Source organism: Hydra viridissima, unplaced genomic scaffold (assembly GCF_058129835.1).
Source record: "Hydra viridissima isolate aposymbiotic clone 2 unplaced genomic scaffold, HvirCarnegie_v1 scaffold_8, whole genome shotgun sequence".
NCBI classification, from domain to species: Eukaryota; Metazoa; Cnidaria; class Hydrozoa; order Anthoathecata; family Hydridae; genus Hydra; species Hydra viridissima.
Window position 1 is genome coordinate 8,717,889 of NW_028324307.1, and position 24,304 is coordinate 8,742,192.

At 28.2% G+C, this 24,304-nt stretch overlaps 3 protein-coding genes and 1 long non-coding RNA gene across 9 annotated transcripts in view; all 4 read right to left on the minus strand.

Moving 5' to 3' along the window:
- LOC145186371 (protein FAM13A-like) overlaps positions 1-20,888 on the minus strand; it is a 45,665-nt gene extending 24,777 nt beyond the window's left edge. For 2 of the 6 annotated variants that reach the window (XM_090096715.1, XM_090096713.1), the window contains exons 1-15: positions 20,702-20,888; positions 20,250-20,409; positions 16,477-16,641; positions 15,630-16,036; positions 15,264-15,298; positions 14,159-14,234; positions 10,740-10,858; positions 10,238-10,312; positions 9,832-9,922; positions 9,454-9,487; positions 9,327-9,364; positions 9,169-9,217; positions 7,810-7,871; positions 7,297-7,346; positions 1,736-1,772 (exon numbers count right to left, since the gene is read on the minus strand). In XM_090096715.1, the coding sequence (XP_089952841.1) occupies positions 1,736-1,772; positions 7,297-7,346; positions 7,810-7,871; positions 9,169-9,217; positions 9,327-9,364; positions 9,454-9,487; positions 9,832-9,922; positions 10,238-10,312; positions 10,740-10,858; positions 14,159-14,234; positions 15,264-15,298; positions 15,630-16,036; positions 16,477-16,641; positions 20,250-20,409; positions 20,702-20,725 (1,422 nt within the window). In that variant the 5' untranslated portion in view covers positions 20,726-20,888. Of the gene's footprint in view, positions 1-1,735; positions 1,773-7,296; positions 7,347-7,809; positions 7,873-9,168; positions 9,218-9,326; positions 9,365-9,453; positions 9,488-9,831; positions 9,923-10,237; positions 10,313-10,739; positions 10,859-14,158; positions 14,235-15,263; positions 15,299-15,629; positions 16,037-16,476; positions 16,642-20,249; positions 20,410-20,701 lie in introns of all 6 variants that reach the window. The other 4 variants (XM_090096716.1, XM_090096718.1, XM_090096714.1 and 1 more) reach the window with 3 other exon arrangements.
- LOC149884907 (uncharacterized) lies at positions 11,208-12,584 on the minus strand. The gene has a single exon (XM_090096719.1). It carries the CDS (start codon positions 12,522-12,524, stop codon positions 11,310-11,312), a length of 1,215 nt encoding a protein of 404 aa, XP_089952845.1. The 5' UTR covers positions 12,525-12,584; the 3' UTR covers positions 11,208-11,309.
- On the minus strand, positions 12,719-13,333 carry LOC149884908 (uncharacterized). The gene has a single exon (XM_090096720.1). The coding sequence runs from the start codon at positions 13,331-13,333 to the stop codon at positions 12,719-12,721; it is 615 nt and encodes a 204-aa protein (XP_089952846.1).
- A 215-nt stretch (positions 20,889-21,103) lies between the features above and the next one.
- Positions 21,104-23,888, minus strand: LOC149884909 (uncharacterized). The gene is made up of 3 exons (XR_016455251.1): positions 23,592-23,888; positions 22,430-22,668; positions 21,104-22,148 (listed from the first exon to the last, which is right to left on the minus strand). It is a non-coding gene; the product is annotated as an uncharacterized LOC149884909 (long non-coding RNA).
- Between the last annotated feature and the right edge of the window lie 416 nt (positions 23,889-24,304).

The following is a 24,304-nucleotide window of genomic DNA, read 5'->3' on the forward strand; positions in this document are numbered from 1 at the left end:
AAATTGATCTTTGTCTCATTTGTATTTTATCAAATGTGTTCTTATTTTAAAACACAATTTTCAAAATAATTTTTCTGTTCGCAGCTGGAACAACCAAAACAAAATTGAAATGGAATCCTAAATTTAAAAAAAAAAAAAGACAACTTTTGGTGTGTCTTTTAGAGATGTTTACTGCTGTATTCAGCAGATGAATTGAAAGTTGTTGTTTATAGCAGATGAATTGAAAGTTGTTGTTTATACGGAATGACATACCAGTCACTTCAATTTGTTGTTCCAATTCACACAAACCCATGTTGGATTGATTATAAGGGTTATTTACAAGATAAACATAAAGACTTTCCATCAGCCTAAAAAAACTCTCCAACATGATGGAAAACAATGTACAAAAACAATTGCTCCAAAGCTGTGCAATCAATTCCACAAAGTCCTTACGAAGTTGAGCTCCAAAAGAAGGATGACAAACTTTCTTGAAGTTGTAAAATGCTTCAATTCACATTTGCTTTTTAAACAGGTTGTTAAAGTTCTAACTGTTCAATATTTTTGAGCAATTTGTGACATGCTTGAGATTGAAACTCCTTTGTAATAGATGACTGGTTTGAGGTGAATTACTTTTGGTCAATCCTCTGCCATTGGCCAAACGCTTTTCAGAGAGGAATAGAGACAATTCACAAGAAGCAAATAAAACTCTAGTGGAAGCATGATGTCCAAAACATGTGTGGTTTGATCTTGAGCAAGAAAAAGCTAATTAACAGAACTGAAGAAACTTTTTCCTGGATTACCATGAGATGAATAAAATGCCTCTGCACTAAGGCAGAAAGAACCAAGAGTCCTGAGATCCCCAGACTGAAGAAAATTGTCAGTTGATTTCTCTTTTGCATGGTAGAATTAAATAATACAGTATCAAACTTTTAAAAAACAATCTGAAAGATTGTTTTCTAATAGTTTAATAATATATCATGATATATTACAATAATAGTTAGATGATGTTAAAATAAAAAATAATTTCCTCTGACATATTATCAAAATGTAAAAATTTAATATTTGACCCACAAAACATATTTAAAATAATCATTCAAAAAAACCTATTTAATTAACTTTTTTTCTTTAAAGTGGTGTTTTTTAAAGTAAATAAGCGACTTCTAAACATTTTATGCCATTTCACATGCTTTTTTAAAAAATATTGGTATCAAAAATTATTATACAGAATAAACTACTAAAAAGAGGGCAATTTTTGATAAATATTGAATAAAGTAAAAATCAATTTTTACAAAAAAGTCCTAATAAACTTATTTGAATTTTTGAATTTTCTAAACAAGTAAGGTTTTATACTCCAAGTTCTGTTTGCATCATTCACAAGTTTTTTAGGGTATGTAACTTCAAATCCTTCTTGCAGTCTCTAAACATTCTCAAATCTTATTATGAAACTGTTTCATTCAAACACCATAATTAAAGCAAGAGCTATCCAGAAAAAGCTGGCAGATATTAAGTACTATAAATATACCATTTACTTTTAAAATTTAAGCTTTAAGTGCAATTTGCTAACACAATTTAATTTAACTAAAATTGAGTAAGGATGATCATTATTAAGTAGTATGTAACAAAATTCCGCTAAGCAAAAAACCAGAATGTTAGACTTTTTAAGTATTTATAGTTAAAAAATACCCTGATTTGTTGAAAAAATGACACAAAAAAAAGTTCTGCTAAGATAAAAAATTTTAAAGACAGCACAACTTACTGTTATATTTTGCTCCTTATTTCCCAGCGAACTACTTCTAAACAAACGTTTAAGGATTATCATTATAAGATGGATTTGAAAAAAATATTAAAATTCTTTAGGAATATATTTAACATACTGTTCATTATAATAACACCTAAGATCCTCTTCCCCCAATTAAGGTGTCTTAAAAAAATTACTTTTGATATCACTGATATTGCTGGAAATTGTACTTTTACACATTTAGCTAACAGTTTACAATAAGAAAAATATTGTGGAAATGATCTATTCAAACAAATTTTAACTTGCTTGTATATTATATTTTAAAAAACCAGTTTACAACAAAAACCAGTTTAAAGTTTAATGTATTTACTACCTAAATTTGCAGCAATCTTGTAAATCAATGTACAAAAGTTGTCCACCTTACAAAAACAAAAAAGTGAAAAAAGAAAGAAAAAAACACACACACACAAAAAAACATGTAGGCTATCTGCATTGGTTTTTGTTTTATGATGCTTTAAATAAACAAAAAATTTCAGAGATCAAAACAAAAAACTCTATTGTTTGCTATCACAGGTTTTTCAATTTCAAACTTTCTGCTAGCTCATTTTCATTGTACTTTTCCCAGTACAGTAAATCATGTTTCAAATTTCACTCTGATTTTAATGAAAAGCAAAGTAAGTCTATTTATATATTTTTTTATAATGAAGTAGTCTTGATATCTAGTTCAAATTTCTAATGTATTTTGTGTAACTGTTAAGTTTTTTTAAAAAAGAACTTGAAAGGTAAAAAAAATCTTTTGATACAAAAAATGATTTTGCTCTCAGTTTGCTATTGTTTAAATAATTAAAAATCAATTTTAAAATAAAAATTAATAATACAAAATATATTTACTGAAGCAACTTGTTTTCAGGATTGACAATTTCATGAAAGTTGACTTAAGATGGATGATTATGATGATTTGAGCAGCTCAAGGAAATCATTTTCTGTACAATTAGAAAGATGTAATTGGAAAATGCAAACTATGCTCATCTATTATCAAAGTTTCTGGATCAAGCACAAAAGGTCTTTAGACTCATTTCAGATCAAAACACAATATTCAAATTAGGTCTTGCACTGAAAATTTAACATCAGAATCAAAATCAAAAGTTGCTAAGATTGATAATTTTTTGAAAACAGAACAAAAGACAACTGGTGAATTATTGCTAGACTTGTTGCTAGTGATGGCCTTACTTCCAATCAGAATCTAATGAGCACTTTTCTATCAGCTTTAATGAGTCTAAATCTGCAAGAAACAGGCTATGCATGAATCTTAACTTGTAATTTATAACAGAAGCTCAGTCCTTGGAATGATAAGTGTCGATGGAAGTATGGTCACTGAGAAAGCCATTAATCTTATAAGAACCAGAGTTGTCCTGTCTTTTTAGTACTGTTTTCATTTTAGTTTTTTAGCTAATTTATCCAGACTAATTTGATTTTTGATTAAGAAGATAAAAAAACCAACACTTTTTTATATTTTAAGTCTGATATATCAGTTTATCTTTTTTTAGGGGTTAGAGGTGTTTTTTATAGGGGTGGGAGTAAAGCTTAGTTTATTCTAACTAAAATTAGCCGACTAACTTTTTAGTCTAACTAAAATTAGTTGACTAAAACAAGATTTAGTGCTAAAAAAAACTGAATAACTTATACCATGAAATTATATGAACATAATATGAATTATGACAAATCAATTTAAAGGCATTCATCAAAATTTATTATTTTTAAGAAATTTAAAACACGTAATATAATTTGTGACAATTAGTTAATAACAATGTTTTGTTTGTACCTAGTATGGCCCCAAATTTTCTTTTATTGAATTAAATAAAAATTGGTTTGTTAGAAGAACAACTCCATCAAAAACAGCTGATATTTTATACTGAAAACATGATTAGTTATTAGCATTTTAATGATAATTTTTAAAAGAAAAACAAAATTGAGAGTTGAACAAGATATGTATTCAATTATACAATATAGAAACAATAAAATACATTCATTGCCCAACTGTTTCCATCTTATTGTTGTCACTGTAAATATCTGTGTTTTTATGAGTGTAGAATGAAACAAATTATTATTACCTCAAAAAATCATTGCGGGTATTATATAAAGGAAATCCGAAAATGCTTCTGCACATAACACACCTTTCAAAAACATGGCACCATTTTTTTTTTTTTTACAAATTGATTTCACATGTTTTTTATAATTTATAATTCACTTTAATTAGAAATTGAAAAAATTTAGACCTAATAATAATGGGGACTAATTAGATAAGTTTTATTACAATATTCCAAGTGTATATGTCACAAAACTTTCTCCAAAAACCTGAAAAACTCTAAAAATTGAACCTTGAAACAGATGCCCTGCAGATGTAAATTGTAATTTACAGCAATTTGTAATTAAAAACATGGCACTAAAACCACTTCACAACTAACTCTTAACAAGATTTTAAAAAAGTATTTTTTGCGTAACAGTAACAATATGTTTTTTGCAAATTAAAAATTTAGTCATAAATTTAATTAAACTAAAAAGTTAGTCAATTAAATTCAGTTAGAACACAAAGTTAGCTGACTAATATTAGTTACGCTAAAATGTCAGTCGACTAACTTTAGTTATACTAAAAATGTAGTTGAATAATTTTAGTTATGTGAAAAAGTTAGTTGACTAATTTTAGTAATGCTAAAAAGTTAGTCAACAATAAGTGGCTATGAAAAGTTTTCATTCTTAATGTCTCAGCAATCCTGCTCCACATGAGCAACATTTAATATTTACAACAAACCTTTAAGAGCACTATTCATCACTAAGCAGAAACAGAATTTGAGACACATTTTTGAGGAAAACAAAAACATAAGGCAAAGTTGAGCTAATTTGAAGCTAATTGACTTAATTCTTGCTCAAACATAAAAGTTTAAGATTCTTATGTTTCAATTTTTCTGACAATTTTAAAATTCTGACAAAAATAAATTTTTACTTTTGTAAACATAAAAAAAACATACTGTGTTGATTTGTGAAAAGACCTCAGAAATATCAGTCTTTTATACTTCCTGTATTTTGTTCTTCTTGCAGTTTAGGTACATGTCAGATGTCATAAGTTAATATTTAACTGTATCCCTAGTATTTTCAACAAAAGAAGTTAAATGTTCATGATCTAATTGTGCACTTTTGTTGGACTTGCTCGTGGCTTCAATGACACTCTCAGGCTAAGAACCTATTGGATACTTAAAATATTTAACAAAAGAAACACCATGAACTACCATCCTATGCACAGACTGTGACATTGAAATAGCTTTTAAAAACTGATTGTTAGAAATGAGACCAAACAGACATTCAAATATCTGCTTAATTTCTATATATGGTCTTGTGGTTGTACTGTTCATATAAATAGTTTAATCATACTGGTATCCAAATTTAAAATTCTTTAAGCCACAGCTGGTTTATTTTTTGTGTTCAATTCATGGGTGTTTTTGGTAGAGTTTTTCTTCCTTATTTTTTTTTTCACTGCTGGGAGTTTACAAGCAGTATTGAAGACCCACTCCATACTGCATAAATGCAATTAATCAATGTGATAAAAATAGTTGACTAACTTGAATTTACAAAAAAAAGTATTGCCATGTAGTGTAAAATATTCTTTACAAACAAAATTTCATTTTGTAAATGTTCAAATTTCTCAAGAATAAAAGCAGACTCTTTTGCAAAACAAAAGATAAGATGATGAGTTACATTTGGACTGTTTGGATTATAACTTTTCCATATTATTTGTTTTCCACTTTAAATCTTCAATAATACAAACACTATACTATACACAGTGTAATCATCCACACCTTTTTTTATAGTTGCTGCATTCTGAAACTCAGATTGGTCACTTTGCATCTTACAAATAATATGTATGTTATCACTTTCCTCCTGTGCTAAACCTTTAATAAAATTATCATCATCTACCAAAAGATGATTAAACACTCTTAAGAAAATATGCTTTAGGGGAACACATGTATTAAAAGTTGATAAAGAGTGAAAGTACAATTTTATCAATTTATAAAAGCTATAGAAAGGAAAAGGTTGAAGGGCTTGAAGACGTCTATCGGCAATGCTTTGGCTGATATTTGAAGAAAGGATTCAGGAAAGAAAATCTGATTCACCTCTTTGCATATCTGAAATCTCCAGATTTTCTTGACTAATCTCATGTTCAGTTTGGAAAAAAAATAAAGAAGACTTCTATTGCATCAATATCTACAGCTTTAATTCAAAGACTGTTTAGTCCTAAGCAATCTCTAGAAACAGACAAACTAGAAGTGGAGTTCACAACTAATAATGTTGAAGACAAAAAAAACGAAACACTGATTTTATCAGATAATTTCCAAAAATTTCTAATAGAAAGTGAGAAAAAAGATACTGAAAAAATTTTCATTTCCGAAAGAGTTTTTTCAGAAATAGACCTCTTTGTGACAAAATTAAGAACCAGATTAATCGATGACACATTAAAAGCAATCATCATCTTTTGCCAACATATCAAATCTGAGAAATGAATCGTCTTAAAAATATAAAGTGAAATATTCTTTATTTTCATGTACCTGTTGTAAAAAAGCTTTTTTCTTAATAAAACAAAAAACTATTATTTAACTTATGTAGGAAACCTTTATAAACCTAATAAACCCAAGAAAACCTGGCAAACTCAGCAAAACTTGGCTAAATATTGTCAACAGACAGGTACCTCAACATTAAACTTGAATTTATGAATCCAGATGAAAATTAGTTTTCAATTAATACCAGCAAGAAGTCCTTTAGAACAGTAGATATTGGTAAAAATAGCATCCTATGCTATTCTAGTTAAGATAAACAGTTTTACTAATAAAATTTACCTAACTTTATTAGCAGATTTTCTGCCAATAACTCCTGTTCTAAAGGACTCTTTGACCTGATGAAACCCAGTCAAACCTAGCCAATTCCAGGTTTTAAAATTCTAAATCCTGACTATCAAGTTTGGAAAATTAGACCCAAAAAGGATGCCCTAAATGTGACATTTATGATGTTATTAATTAAAGATATATACAAACTTAACTTCTAGCAAGATCATGATCCCAAGAGCACAGCAAAAGAAACACAAAAAAAGATTCACCAAAAATGCTGTAGAAGTAATGACAAGTACAGTTGCCAGACTTAAATCCTATTTAACATTTATAGGCAATTTCAGACCTTAAAGTTGGAAATCGAAGTGACCAAAAATGAACCAAAAATTTGGTAAAATCAATTTCAAGACGTTTTTGCATCTGTTATCAAAACAAAAGGAGATCCAAAGTATTCTAAATAACTTTCTATATATAAGCTAATGATTTAGTAAGTTAACTTCTTCATATTAAAGTAATTGCAAGTAATAGTAAGTCACTAATTGAAACCTACAGAATAGCTTTTTATTTTAAACATTATGAGATCAATATTATTACTTATCATTCAATTCTTGTTATCTTAATCAAATAATAATTATAAAATACCACTTTTAGCTTAAAGAACTTTAACATTCAAATTCCTATAATTATATGTGACTAAAACAATACCTTGACATTTTGCGCCTGTTTTGCGGAGGAGGGGCTCTTGTTGCAGTAAGCTGAAAAATTAGTCATAAAATTTATTAAAATGATCAACTTTTAATTACTTTACAGCAAATTTAATTATGCAAAACAGCCCAAAAAAATCCTGAAAAATAATATTGAAAAGTATTCAAGCAAGCTTCAGTTTTTTTTATACAAAAAAACTCACTGATTCTTAAATGAAATTAACAATTGTAAATTTTAATACAAATAATTGTGTTAAAGCAGAAATCTTTTGGCATTAAATATTTTAGTAAATGAAAATTCAAAAAGAAAACAAATAAGTTTTTTTCTTCATAAATAATTATTTTTGCTTACACCTTACAAACAGAAGTTTCTTGAGAACAAATATTTGTTATTTCAATTTTTAAATGTTCTCTTTTATCAATAAATACCAAAAATATAATAAATATATATAGCTTTATCTTCATAAAAAAAAGAGGACGTTTTTACAACATTTTTTAAAAAATAACATCTCACAGTTTTTAAAGGCGAGTTAGTCCTTTCTGCAATGTACATCAAATCATTGTCTGTAACAAATTTCTATAATGAACAAACCTTACTAGCATAAAATGTAAAAAATATAGTCAACTGAATAGAAAAAAAAAAGTTGATTATTTTGATTAATGAATATAAAGCAATGAATATTTTAACCCATTAAGGACCACTGCCATCAAATGATTGATAAAATTCTCAATCATTTAATACAGCGGTCCTTAATGAGTTATACATGGGGTAGGCAAAAATAACCCAACATCATGTAAATGATTTTTAAATTTACAAAGTTTACAATGAAACAGCCATTACTTAAAATGCAATACTTTCGCCACCTTAAATATTAAAAAAAAAAATCTGTTTAAAAAAAAGTTTTTGAAAAATGTAATTTATAAAAAAAAAAAATTAAGTTAAATAAAACTGATTTTTTTTTTTTTTTTTAATTTTTCAAAAACTTACCAATTAAAATGTCAAAAAATTTTATGTAATCTTTTATTAAAAATTGATTCCAATTTTAAACACAGTAAATGTTATTCTGTAAATACTTTTACTTTATCTTAATTCTTATTCAAATCTCTAAAACATATTTTTTGCTTTATGCAAGATGCTTACATAATAAACAGTAAATTTTTAATCATTTTTTAAACTTAAGCCTGATGCTTTTGATATTATAGCAATTTGCTTCTGTTCTTTACAAGAAGTGTGTAACCTCAATTTTTTTAAGAAGGTTGAGACTGTAACTTCACTAACATTCATTAAGCTTTGTATATACAAAACAGAATTCAGTCAATGTACTATAATAACTATAGTTAAAGTATATATCTTTTGAACCAGAATTCGTAATACCATTTAATAGTAAATAATATTAATGACCAGGAAAAATAAGGTTTGACCAATACGACTTCATTTATTTGGACCCTTATGACCCGTCAATTCAAAATTTTTTATCCCGACTTTTGATTTTATTTTAGAACTATGCAGAAAGAAAATCTTAACTGAAAATTTTTTTATTATTATTAACTAGCTTTATTTTGGAGAAACACAAATCTAACATCTGATTGGAAATCAAACCAATTTTTTTATTTTTCCTCACTTGACATATTTTTACTACATTCACTTTTATTACTAATCAGAGAATGCTAGCAATTTTATCAATTTAAATAACTAGTTTGTTGAAGAACAGAATGTTGTTTTTTAAGAAACTGTCTTCCAAATCTAAAATACTTAAATTTTTATCTATTGTTGACTATTTTAAGATTCCCTTTTACAGTAGACAAATATTATCTATATATTACTAGTATTACTAATAATATCTATAGAGCTTTTTTATAGTAGGTTTACTCATGTTATCAAATTTGTAAGGGGAAGATAAAGTCCTTGAAAGGGAATTCTTCTAAAGAAAGAATAAAAGAAAAAAATTAGTCTTGCCTTAAAGTGAGAAAATTTTAATTTAAAAAAAAACAATAAAAAACAAATAAAGGTCTCAACATATTCTTCAATACCTTTGGTTTGTTTAATCTCCCTTTCACATTTGAATCATCTGAAATTGAAAAACAACATTTGAAAAGACAAGTTTTTATTAAAGCAATCCAAAAATTTTGATTTTTGGGATATAAATTAAAATAATACTTTTTGCATCTTGATGAAGCTTTACCATTGGTGACTAAAGAAAATACAAAAATTCTCCTCACATTTTTGTTTCAGGACCTTTAATAGAACTTTAATAGAACTTTAAAACAAATGTACAAAAGTATTGAACATTTTTATTTGTAGATTTTGTAGAGTAAGATTTTTTTTAAAAATTCAATTTAAAGGAAATTTCAAATTTTTGTGAGAAATTTTATAGCATTTATTTACTTTTTATAGTATTAATTTACTGCTAAATAGGTTTTATAATTTTTTTACTGTAGTACAAAAAAAATGCAGATCGATTCAAGGCAAGATTAATTATTAATAGAAGTGAAAATTGGGAACTTCTAACAAAACAAATCTTTATTGCAAACTTACATGCTCATCAAATGTGTCAGATTCAGTTGATGACATCACACTACCAAACAAATGCTCTTTTACTGAAGTGTTTATCATCTTTGTAACCAAACTAATAACAAAGAAAAACTACAAAAAAAATGATACAAATAATAAAAACAACGAAGTTTAAATAACAAGTTTAAAAATTTGAATTTATTTTTAAAAGACAAAAAACAAATTTTAAACTTCTTTTAACACAAAAACAATTAAAACTTTTAACACAATAAAGAATAAAGATTTAATACAAGTATTCTTTTTTTCAATAAAAAATATGTGCATTCACTGAATGAAAGGAAACTAAAAATCCTGCTACAAAATTGACAAAAAAAATTCAGAAACTAGGTATATATAAACATCAAAAATACTAATTATTTTGAAAAAATACTTTTTATTCAGAGGCGAAGAAACAGTTAAATATGAAGGAGATAAATCGTGTATGGGCCCATCATCATCATTCACACTAAATATAAGAAATGGTATAAAACCATAAAAACACGTAAAGAAATTTTGTTCTTTATATACCAAATATTTAACTTTTAAAAACAATTTCTAAGAGAAAATTATAAAATTAGTTTTACTAAATCTAAATTTTTGTTACTTTTTTGATTTTCTATAAAAAAGTGAAGGACTAAAGAAAGTATGAAAAATTTTCATGAACAATAAAAGCTAACAATAAAAGATTTTCATCTTCCATGTTTTCTTTATGATTATTTCTTTTGAAATAATAACCTTTTGATGTTTTTAAATACTTAAAATAATAACCTCTATCATGTTAAAAATTTCTTTTTTCTAACATAACTATGTAAGAATATTATAAAAGAAAGACTTACTAACATAGTATAAGTCATAAGAAACAAAGTATAAAACACATGTACATTGCAACATACACAAGTTCTAAAGTTTTGTCTTCAATTGTATTAATTGTTATCTTAGGTTTAACAGAGAAGGAGGTCTGCTCTGAAGAATCTTTTTCACCAGAATCCAACAAAATGGGATCAGAAGAATACTAAAAGTAGACAACTAAACCTGTTGAAAACTATTACGCAATATATTCATATGTTTTCTTTGAAAGAGTGACCACTAAGTGTCAGTTAATATGGCATCACTGTGTCACGAAATGACTTTTAATTCGAACCTCTTGTCCCGAGAAAACCCTTTGGAGGTTTGAGAGTACACATGTGTAGAATAACACTAGAGTTGGTTTGAAAGACAAACAGTTTTCTACTTTCAGCTTTGAAATTCAAGCTGTGAAAAACATTAATGACTCTAGATACTTATACAAAATTATTCTACTCAATTGATTAAGAAGCAAGCCTTTATTAAACTCTTACATAGCATATTTAATTAATAACTGTAAATGTCTCTTCCACAAATAGAAATCAAAATAAATGTTTACTGTTATACTAGATCAAACAGTTTCGAAGATTCCTGGGATAATCCCGATGGATGGCTGGCCTCTAGAAACGTTGCCAATGAAGACTGAAGTTGTGGTGAAGTGACTCTGTGGCTTGCTCAGAAAAGATGCCCAGAGAGTGGTTGTGGCGATCAATAAACTGTGTCACATGGAAGAAAACAGCATGTGCTTTGGGGGTAACACTTGTGTTTGGAAGGTTAAGATAGGAAGCTTTAAACTCTTCAATAAGCTCACAGTAGTTCTGTTGGAGTGTATTCCCAAAGCAGGCATGAACAACAGCATCAAATTTTCTGAGGGTTTCAATAAATGGAAATGCCAAAAAGCAAGCATGCTTCTCTGCAAGTTGTTGAAGTGAGTCAACATTTCTCAAAAGCTTTCTACACTCATTGCCAGCAAATTGTCCTCCATGAAAAGGTTGTTGTTGAATGTTGATCATCTTTGGCCACTCATCTGCATTTTGCCAAACCTGACAGAGGTTCTTAAAGAGGTGGTTCACAACACCAATAAGAAGGTGAAGTTCCATAGGAGGAATAAAATCTAGGACAAGAGTATCATCAGAAAGTCTTATTATTGGCTGGTGAACAACATTTTGAAAGTCCCTTGCCTTTTTTGTTTGGGCACCGGCTGCTTGGAAGCCTTCAAAATCAGAACGAATGGAGCCAAATGTTCGAAGCTCACCACTGTGATGAAGATTCTTTGACTCAATGTCACACCAGGTGCAAGGGTGTGCACTAGAGTGAGATTGCAAGCCACAAATTATGTTAGCAAGCTTCATGTCGCATGACAACACAAAAGACATTCTCTCTAAACACAGTTTATCCAGAATTTGTTTGACATTGTCATAGTTTTCAGAGACATTTTCTGCAATGGCCACCAAAAGTTGACGCTTCACTCCTGAGTCTTTGAAATTTTTAAAGCGAGGTTTCTTTGATGGAGGAGAACTATCTGGTGTTTCTAAGCTCATAATACCAAAAGAAACTTTCACGAACCCGCCTCCACCATCTATCCCCACCTTAATAAGCTGGTCTGACTGAGGGCCTCTGACTTCAGCAACAGTGTTTCTTAATGACTCCATTTCATTGCAGTACACCAATAAATGTTTAGACTCTTGGCTAGTGCTTTTGGATGTATCAGTAATTTCTGAGGTGACAAAGAGGTCAGAAAGTTGCTTTCCAAGAGATTCAAACTTTTCTCTGAAATTTTTCTCCACAACACGCTGTGGAACTACTTTGTTTAGAGTTGAAGCAAGCATATTCATTCCTCTATTTGAAAGACCAATCTGGTTTTGAACTTGTATTAGATGTTGTGCAGTCAAGGTGGGTGTAGATGAAGGAAATAATTCTCTTTGTCGCGATGGACCTGCAAAAAATCACAGAAAGTTACCATTGTATCATTTCCGAAATTCATAGAGTATATTTTACTGCTATGCCCTTTGACAAAAGTTTTTTTTGTTTAAAAAGTACAGTTTTTACCTGGAGTTACTGGAAAGGGTCTTCCTACTCCTTGATTGAGACGGACAGTGCCATGGCGGGAAGGAACTTTGTTGGCAATTACAGAAACAGCCACTCTTTCTGCTGCTTTTTTGTCCTTTTCTGCAACTTCGAGTAAGTTCTGTCGTAACATTGCTTTAGTACAGACATGAGGGATGCCTCTTCCTATCAATGAAAAGCATGCTGAACATCTTTTCTCAACAATTGGCTGTTCTATAAGCTGACTGGCAGTGTTTGTTGCTCCACTTATCTGAGGGCTTCTGAATTTTGCTTTTCCCACACTACAAATCAAGCAATCACATGCTGATTCTCTTGTTGCAGGACGGATCTTTATGTTTTGATAGTCTGGCAAGGAAGGAAGTTGGACATCTCTCCCTTCACCTTTTCTTCTGAGACTTACTCGACAGTTTTCACAGATTCCAATTGGTACTCTTTGGTCTTCAAAGTTGATTCTTTGGCCCAAAATTTCTTGACTGCGTTTAATCATAAAATCAGTCAGCTGCCTGTTAGCTTTGTTCATACAGAGAAAACAGACAGTTTTCCTGTTGTCTTCATGAGTTTTTGCTTGGTTAGGCATTTTGAAAAATGACGCACACCTTGTTCTTTTAAAACGGTTTCTAAACTGTTTGCAGGTTTTTTCCGGAATTTTTTAGTTAATTATTTTTTTGCTAAAATATTTTGTATGTACTATTTGTAAAACAAATAACCAAAATAGACAGTTTTTTTGAGAAAGAAAAAAAAACTCTTAGTTTATTGACCTTGTTAAATAAGCATAAAATTAGAAACTTTGAACTGATTTTTCTTTCTCGGACAATGATGAAAGATTTCAAAACCAACTCTGGTGTAATTCTACACATGTGTACTCACAAACCTCCAAAGGGTTTTCTCGGGACAAGAGGTTCGAATTAATAGTCATTTCGTGACACAGTGGCATTACTACTGCATTAAATAAATGATTATGTAAGAATAAAAAATTTAGTTAAAAAAAATGTTTCTGGAAAATAAAAATAAAAAAAAAAAAGCAACTTACTTTTAAAAGATTCTCTGGATTTCTAGAGTAAGATTGCTTTTAATATTTGGGTATAATTTCAAAAACTTATATTTTTGATGACCTGGGATTACTTTAAAAACAAACTATGCACTACATTTAGGCTTTGCGAGGCATTACTTCTTTTACTTTTTTTGGTAATTATAACACTGCACTTCAAGTGATTTATTAAAATTTGCTTTATGTAACACTTTAAAAGAAATTAACAACTTAACTAAATCCCTTTAGTATGTCTGATTTAGTTAAAAGAAATAATAACATTAACAAATTTTGTTTACCTCTGATTATTAATACTAATCTTAAAGCATTTTTAATTCCTAAAAAACATACTGTAATTAGAGACAAAAAACATACTATTGTTTTATGGCGTAGTTTAGTTTTCATGACTTTCATCTGCTCATAATAAGGTTTCGGCTTTTCAGGTTGAACACTGAAACAAGTTGTGAAAACTTCAGATTAGAAAATAACATTAAAGTCTTTACTGATCATGTTTAATGTTAGTTGACTTTAATGAAATTATATTTTATTGTAATGAAAATATTAAAATCTCCTTGACACTTTGTTACCTATTTTAATCTGTAATTTAAGATGTAAAAATTAGTTTTAAAAAAAAAATGAACATTATGCCTTAAATAAAATTGGGATTTCAAAAATACATTTCATGATAGTAAAGATGATATCGAAGTTAACTTTAAAAAACTTTTTAAAAAAAAATTAGTCATAAATGCACTCACAAGGGAAGTGGATTGCATGATATATCATTTAAAACATGTCAAAATACATTTTAAAACAAAACAACTGCACATAAAAGTGGAGAAAAAAACTTTTGGACTGTGAAATATAAATAACAACTGCAACTAGTTTTTTTAATCATTTAAAGTATAATATATTATTTTTTGATATTACTAAAAAGAAAAAAGAGTTTCAAAAGCGATATTTTTTAAAGAAAACAAAATTAGTCACCCAGTTTAAACAGGCTGAAAAAATTAGGAAATTAAAAAGAATTTTTTTCAAACATATTTAACATTATATTGTTTACACATATATAAATGGTATAAGCCATTTATCTAACTACTAAAGAAAAACCAAATCAAATCTAAACTAATTTTAAAAACAAATTCCAGAGCTCAATATACCATCTATGACTATTAAGCTGTGTATATGAATAATGACCTTTCACAAATTTTATAAACATAGTAATTTTCAGCCATTTTAAGATTTCAAAAATTCAACTTTTTGAAAATAACTCGCTTAAATTTTTTGAAATTAACTTATTAGTAATACATTTTGAAATATATTTATATTCATGTAAGAAAGTATAATGCAACAAGAACTGCAAAAAGTTTAAAAGTTTGTAAATATTATACCTGCAATTTAAATGTTATATATATACAATAAGACCCATAAAAATTTTAAAAGTTAATACTTTATCAACAACAACAAAAAAGAGACTACTTACACTTCTTTACTGTCTGGAAACAATTCATTGTTTATCTAAAACAAATTACTAATTTGTACTAAGCTTGTAATTTTCATAAAATGTAAAATTTTTATAAAATATACAATTTTCAAAATCAATATACAATATAGTTAGTTAACTATGTTTACTAAAAAATAAACAAATTTATTTAAACTAGCATTGAAATGATACTTACTTCAACTCTAACAAACAAGTAAAATTATATCATACACTTCTTATAATAAAATCAGAGTTTCAATAGCCTTAATTATTGTTATCCATAGTCAAGTATGGTCCAACATGATGAAATATCAAAACAAATTCATAGCCTTTATAGATATTATTTCTATTGAAAAAAAAATTTACTTGAAAAATTTCATGGAACTCCTGTAGAATAATTAGAAGAATAGCATTCACATATGCCTGTTCCCTTAAACCCTCCAAACCTTCACCACACCGAAAGATATTTGGACCAAAAACAATTGCCAATGCAAGAGGTGTCATCTTGTTTATTGCTGAACCATCAGCTATTGATAGCATAAATTCACAAAGATATTTAAGCAAAAAAGCATTCCCTCTTGGCATTCTTAGAATCAACTCTTTTAACATAAAAGCAGCTTTTTTTTTGTCTTTGCCATGTTGATCTTGAACTTTGATAAACAATGGTTGCAACTCTTCAGGTATAACAGGCTCAGCAAGCTCTCTTAAAAATAATTTAAGAAGACTGGCAACAGCAGCAATATCACCTATTTCTTCAATATCAGCATCACCATCTAGATTATTTACAACTGTTAGCTTAAAAATACTTAGAAATAGTTTAAATACTATTTTAAATTATTTCATCAAAAAACATCCATTTTTATTTTACAGAATCAAGAACCTTTAATTAGGTTTCACTATTATCAATACTGTTTTAATGGCCATGAGAACTGCTCAAAGTGTGCATTACTGTTACAGTACTTTTCCCAATAATTTTAAAAGTTCTTATGCTTTTCTTAACAAATATAAAAGTAAAACCTAGCACTTTTAGTTAAGAAAATGACTAATTATATCACTGTCATTTAAGAAAACAGAAATAATAAATAGTATTGTTTTTGGTCAAGTCTATTTTAGTTTACTAGAACAATTTATCATATAAAATAACATAAGTATTTTAGAAGAATAACATAAGTATTTCAGAAAATAACATAAGTTCTGAAAAAGATTGACGTACACATATCAAATGCTGTTTTTAACCTATCAACTACTTTCATATTGCCATTGACACGAAAGAGTCCTTCATGTTTAAGACCATGCAACTTTAAATATTCACACAGCCTTGTTACTATCACAGGAACATCAGTTTGATCCCTCTCATTTAAATACTCCAAAGGTACACCTATAAAAAAAACATATAAAACAAGTATTCTTACTTTTAAGAAAAAAATGGGAATAAAAAAACATTGTTTAGAAATAACACTTTCAAATTTAGTTATACAAGTTGTTAGCAAACATCAATGGCCTGTACCAAAATAATCAGTGTTACTTTTGTTATACACCAGTAACAATTAAACGAGTTTTTTTTTTTAATCATTTTTTAAAAAACAGAATCTGAATCTGAAGAAAAAAATGTTTTTTTTACAATTTTATTCAAGTAATTTTAAAGTTTTAAAGTTAGAATGGGTGAATTCCTAGTTAATTTAATAAGACAGAGCCATAGTCTTATTGCAGAAAGTGTCAAACAAAAAAAAATTTAAAGCTAAACATCTACTCTAAGGAAGTGCTTACAAGGATTTCTAATTTAAAGTCTTTTTGTTCTTCTTGTTAACTTAAAGTCTTTTTTTTCTTTTGAAAACAAGAGTTATAGTTATAAAAATACTAGGTATAATTCATGAATATTTTAGCCTTTTGTTTTTTGGGATAAATATCTAAAGTAAAAAATAGTGACCAATTTAACATTTTATTTCAGTTTGATATCAGATCGGATATAGTAAGAAGGAAAGATTCTAACTCAGAACAGTTTTACCTTAAAAAGCATTACTTTAAAGGTTAAAGTAAATTTCATTACGAAGCAGACTAAAAAATACCACTAAAAAAATGATTTTAACCAATCCTAAGAAGAAAAATATTTTAAAAGCAGTTCAATGGAGTTTTTGTGTAACCACTCTTACAAAAGTTGACTTTTCATTGAATATCAGAAAAATCAGTTGGTTTCTCAGAAAACCAAAAAGATTTAATTGATTTTCTAAAAAACCAATTGGTTTAGTAATGGAAACCTAGAAAACAAGCCTTAATAAATTTTTAATAACAGTTTTAAAAATATTTTGTTGTTCTAAGTTTCAATTTATTTTATGTAATCTAAAGTTAAATAATTTAAGCATTAATTCCAGTACTTTAAAACTAAATTTTCGTGATTTATGGCATCTGATATTTTTATCTCTTTGAATTTGTTCTTTTTACAAATCCTTTGCTTACAGATCTATAATTTCTAGCTGAAAATTCTCATCTAGCTAGTTGAAAATATCAACAAGCTAGATGAAAATTTGCAAATAGAAATTATAGATCTGTAACTTGATTTTAAAAAATCACTTTGCTAAACTTGCAAAGAGAATTTCAACACTTGCATTTCTTTGCTCAACATTAGATTTGTAGATTTGGTTGCGCATACAGATGCAGGCAGTTATTTTCTGGTTTTTCCAAAAGAGCACTGTTGGAAGCTACAGTCATATTGTCAGACGAAGTAAAACAAACTTCGATTGTTTCCATTCCTTCTGAAACTTTTTTTTCCCAAAACATAACAGTTAGCACATGCTATATACTATTCAAGTTACCACAATCTTTTTGTTTAGATCATTTCTGCTATTGACATAAATGGAAAACGTCACCCAATTATTACCCTGCTAATAAAACTAAAAGAAGAGCATACCTTGGGTAAATTGGGATCCCTATTTATCCAAGGTATGTAGGGATCCCAATTTTTGATCCAAATAAATCATTAATCCTATATTTTGATGGCAAGCTGATGATGGATTTTACTGGTAATGAAAAAGCTGACCATCTTCCAATCCTTGTGTCAGGGTCTGAAGTTGAACAGCTCCTCTGCATTACCAAACTGAGTATAGGCACAATTAAAGCCATGGTAAGTGCCATTCTTAAAGCTATTGAGTCACGGGGAATATAGGATCATATAAAAGCAGTTAGTTTTGACAACACATTGAATAATATTGGAAGGAAAAATGGTGCCTGCATATGATTGGAAGGCAGCTGAATGACAACTGTTATATTTTAGCTTGCTTTAATTAAGAAAATGAAATAATGCTAGAAGTGTTTTCAGGGGCTATAGATTTATAAAGTGGTTTTGGACTTAAATAATCATCAGTAACTACAACACAGAAATTAATGACCCACAAGTTGCAGCCAAATCACAAGCTATATTTTTCTTAGTTTTTCAATTGGAAATTACTTAACCCCATGATGGTTACAGAGAACTACTTGAGCTAGCCTTTCTGTTTCTGGGTGCTGAGCCTCTACTTGGTATTCAAATATCAAGCCTGATGCTCTACATCAATCCACAATAGTGTTTCTAGTCTCAGCTGCCAATGATTGCTCCAGCTAATGACTTGAGGCTACTACAAACACTAGTTTCACTCAATTTACAAGCAGTAAAGCTCACTTAAGAAGTTCTGTGTATTTCTTTCATTTGACATGGAGACTTGATTGAGAAGGTGAGAGAAGATGAGAAAAATATTCTAAGAAATATTCTAAGAAACTTGTTTTTAAGTTTCTTAGAATATTTATAACTACTTTTGTAGTTTTGTACTTTTAAGTTTCTTAGAATATTTATAACTACTTTTGTAGTTTTAATATTTATAACTACTTTTGTAGTTTTGTACTTTTAAGTTTCTTAGAATATTTATAACAACTTTTGTAGTTATAAATATTCTAAGAAACTTAAAAACAAGTTTCTTAGAATATTTATAACTACAAAAGTAGTTTATATTTATATTAAAATTTAAAAAACAAAAATAATTTTTTTTTTCATAAATGTTATAACTATATTACAAAATATAATAAACAATATTTTTATCAAATATTTACTATATAAAGTATAGAATGTATAAAAATATATTATAAAAGAATTTAAAATAAATTTTTTTAATTATTATAATTTTTCTCATTAATTTAAGACTTACTTTAATTTTCTATTTATTAGAAAATTAAAGTAAGTCTTGAACTAATGAGATATTAATTAATGAGATATTTTGAAAGCAAACAAACAATTTACCTTACATATTGCTACTTTATGATAAAATATTAAGATAAAAATTATTTTATCATAAAGTAGAAATATGTAAAGTAAATTGTTTGTTTGCTTTCAAAATTATAAAGAGGAAAATGACTACAGAACTCTTTATGATGTCTACATTCTATTTCACTATGGGTGAGGAAGAATAATTCTTTTAAGAACACTATTGCAATACTGGATTTTTAAGAGGAAGAGATATTGACCATTTTAAGAATCAGAGGTTACTTTTAATCAATCTTTCCAATTGAATGTTTTTACCCTTGTTTTACACTTGCAGTTAACATAGAAGCTAGAAGACTATGTGCAGACAACATAATCTAAAACTGATGTTTTTTCCTTGCACTGTTCAATTCACTTCTATCAACACAAGAGGCTGCTGAAGGTAACTTGTGCCAACATTAGAAAAAGGAGGAGCATGCAGGAAGTGGAGACCAATTGAATTTGTAGAAAAACAATTAAACAATAATAAGAAAACTTGACTTTGTATCTGAAGTATATCATTTTTAAAATTATTTTTTTCAGAAACCTTTTTTTTATGTAACTATAGGTATAAACCTCTGATATAAGTAAAGTTTCATTTGAGAGTTATAAGTTTGATCCAGGCAGTTAAATTGTATTAACATTGTAAACTTAATTGATATTAATTTGCTAAGAAAATTATAAATGTTAAAAGATAATAACAATTCGAAAAACTGACTTACCAAAGGTTCTATTTTGTGGTATACGAATTTTCTCTTTCATAACCTTAGGTGAAGCAGTAAGAATTTTCTTTACCTTAGAAGAAATAGACTCACTACGAGGTGATAATAACTGTGGAGTAAGCAGCATGGGTGAAGATCCAGATGTTTGGAGTTTTGTTTGCTAAAAAAAAGCATTACAAGTTTAAATAAAACATAGACTCAAATACAAAAATTTGTATGATTTTTAGAGCTTTGCATGAAACTTAACAAAAAATACTTTTTGTATAAGAGTTAATATTCAGAAAATGAATACTTCTTTTTGGTAGAATTTTTTAAAAATTTTGAAATTAGATTATATTTCAGTCTCAATTACATACCCAGCTATTTAAACCAATTATTTTATTCTGTCTAGATTAATTCTAATAGTTTTACATTATTTTACTAGAAAAGTATATGTACAAAAATATACTAACAGTGACATATGAAGATGACCCCATCTGCCAGATACATACTCAGTGTCTACAACTCAATAATAGTTTAATAAGCAAATTATTTAAAGAAATCAGGAATAAACCACAATCCACTTGATCTATCCAACATCCATATTCTGCAGCACTAATGCTTTAAGAAGACATCATACTATTTCACATAAGCTATATATATATATATATATATATATATATATATATATATATATATATATATATATATATATATATATATATATATATATATATATATATATATATATATATAAATTATACAAACATTTTCAATTATACAAGTTACTTCTGAAATATATTTAAATATATACACATAAGAAGTAATGAAAAATTGTATACGCATACAAATAATGTATTAAACAAACTGCTTAAACACTTACTTAAAAACTTACATAAAAAATTACTTAAAAACTGTTTTATAATCATAATTAGGACTTTACAATGATCTAGCTATATTCTTAGCTATTTATTTGCTATATAAACAGTAGATATAGAACAGATATAAAATTCTTTTATTATCCACGAATGAAAATTGTGCGATTTAAAAACGTTGTCTTAGTTGAGAATTCAATCATGAAACATCTAAAAGGAAACACTATATTGTAGGTATATGAAAAAAAAAATGTTATGCGAAAATTGGTTCATTTCGGTCGAGTGTTATGGAGATAATGCTGTTTGACAAATTGATCTAATACAACTTGGTCTCATTACAAAAGGTATAAAGAAAGGGGAGGGGGAGGAGACAGCTTATAAAAGTATTAAGAAAGAGGGGGGGGGGGGGGCAAGGAGTTTTATTTTTACTGGTCAGTTCAGGTTCCCACCAAACTTTTAGGTAGTTTTAGTGGCATCTTATTAAATTATTGGCTTAATAACATTGTAAAAGCAAAGATAACGGAGATTTTTTGATAAGCATAAGAATAAGTTTTCAACAATTTAATCATAAAAAGAGAAAAAAAATTAGGGATTGTCGAAATTGGCTATTGGTTCTTGAGATAATGAATTTTTAGTTTCGAGAAAATAGTCTTTTTTAAAAACGTCTTTAAAAAGGAGAGAAAGACGGGTTAACACGGTGCATAGGAACATGCTCTAAGACCTTGAACACATCCCAAGAAATTTTTTTTTATTATTATAATCAGAAAACAATTCCTCATTCAAAAAATGTGAACAACAACCTTTTTAAGTGGGGGGCTGAGGAGAAATCACATGCTTTAGGGGAGTACCCAGGAATTTTGTTGTTCAAGATAGGTAACTAAGAGGCATGGAGCATACTCAAATACCCGACCCTTAACTGCCCCCTTCCTAGAGCTACATCTCCTTTAATCTTAAAATTTCTTTTTTGTTTTATCATAAACTAGATCAAAGTTCATCGACAGTTATCAATATCATCTTTATAACAATCTGCTGCAAACTCTTCAAGCTATAAAAACAGATTTCCATTAAAATTATCAATAGCTGACAAAACAGAACACAAGTAACATTTTTATATAATGTAAGTCTTTCATTAAAGATTTCAATACAACTATAAGTAACTTTCAATACTTAACAACAAATTTGTAATAACAATAACAGAAAATCTTTACTAAACTTTAAATATTTAAGTTTTTGCAGTCAGACTCATGAATCCTAGAATCTTGAAGAAATATTCATAAACGCAGCATAAAATGTATAAAAAACAAAACAAAACAAAAATGAAACAACCTGAATTTCGTTTTCTTCATCAACTTCTTCTTCACTTCCGTCAGATTCTTCAAAGTTAATACGTGATATGTCTTTATGAGCAACTCGTAAACATTCTTCAAAAGGTTGCTGTTCTGACGAATGCAAAATTGATACAACTTTACTTGAATTTTTTTTATTTTTCAGTTCAATAGAAGATTTCTCTTCAACAGCAATGCAATGTAAAGCACCATTTTTACTCTTAACAATAGATGAACGACCTGAAAATTAAGTATTAAGGTTTTAAAATACTTAACATAACATTTTATGAAATAAAAGTTAATTGTATAGAAAGAAAGAAAAAAAAAATGATTTCAGATAAAAAAAAAAAAAGTAAATATTTTTAAAGCTGTAAGAGCTGTTTGAGCTGAGTAAATGTTTACAAAGTTCTGAAAAACCTAGAAAATGGTGAAACTAGCTTGTGGAAGGTCAAAAAACCACGGTGCATAGGAACATGCTCTAAGACCTTGCAACACACCCCAAGAAATTTTTTTTTTTTGACTATCATCAGAAAACATTTCCTCATTCAAAAAATGTGAACAACAACCTTTTTAAGTGGGGGGCTGAGGAGAAATCCCATGCTTTAGGGGAGTACCCAGGAATTTTGTTGTTCAAGATAGGTAACTAAGAGGCATGGGGCATACTCAAATACCCGACCCTTAACTGCCCCCTTCCTAGAGCTACATCTCCTTTAATCTTAAAATTTCTTTTTTGTTTTATCATAAACTAGATCAAAGTTCATCGACAGATTTCAAATTTCATCAAAAAATCTTTTTTCATTTAAGATTTTTAACCATGCAAAGCTTAAAATTACCTCCAATAACTTTAAAAGGGTCTTAATTTTTAAACGAAATATCTCTTTTGATGTAATTTGAAATCTGTTGATGAACTTTGATCTAGTTTAATATAAAACAAGCAAAAAAGTGAAAATGGTTTTTAGGAACCTTACCCTAGGGGAAGGCTATTGGGTGTCGAGTAGGGTTTGCTAAAATCACTTATTACATTAAAAAAAAAAAAAAATTTCTGGTCTTTATGGTTGGATTATGATTGATATTTTACATTTCAAAATCATACTAAACGTTTGTTCATAGGAGGTTTAATGTTTTAGTTTTTACAAACTACATTCCTACAAATAGAAAGCTACTTTAAAAGTGCTTGTAGTTGTGAGCAACAACCGCGTTTTTTAGCGCCTCTATATAGTTTGGGCTGTGTTCTCCAACTTTTCTCATTCGCCAAAACTGATTGAAATCCTGATGAATGGATTCGAGAGCTTGTTTGGTCCAGTAACCTAAGCCTGTAGAATATAAGAAGTACAAAAGAAATGCAAGTTTATTTAACAAATATTTGTCATAATTTATGCAAATTTTACAATTAAACTGTTAAAGTAGAGTATTTAATTACTAATATTATAAATTATTTATCAAATTTAAAAATTATTTATCATAGTAAAGACTCCGCCTTTCGTGTCGACGAATTCGATAATATGTTGCTCAACTATGTGTACCTTCAAAGGAATTGTAGCCCAATTTGAACTTTTCACCAGCCACCCTCTTGACGATTAATCTTCACTTGCAATTTATCACCTCAAAATTGAATTCGTCATCGAAAATGACTTTGGGCCAGTCTTCTACAGACCAGTGAAGTCTTTCTCTACACCACCTTAATCTTTTTAGGCGATCTGAGACACGCAAAAGTAGTTTTTGAGCAGCGACATAGCAATCTAAGCCTTTCTTATCTAGGCATCTTCATACAGTCCATCTACTAACACTAAACTAGTTGGATGCAGTCCATCTACTAACGTTACCAGGCGTATTTGTGAACCCTTCAGAAAGGGTACGAAATATTAGGGTCTTGTCT

Coding starts and splice junctions, on each gene's coding strand:
- LOC149884908 (XM_090096720.1), bottom strand. CDS start 13,333: ATGCCTAACCAAGCAAAAACTCATGAAGACAACAGGAAAACTGTCTGT.
- LOC149884907 (XM_090096719.1), bottom strand. CDS start 12,524: ATGAATATGCTTGCTTCAACTCTAAACAAAGTAGTTCCACAGCGTGTT.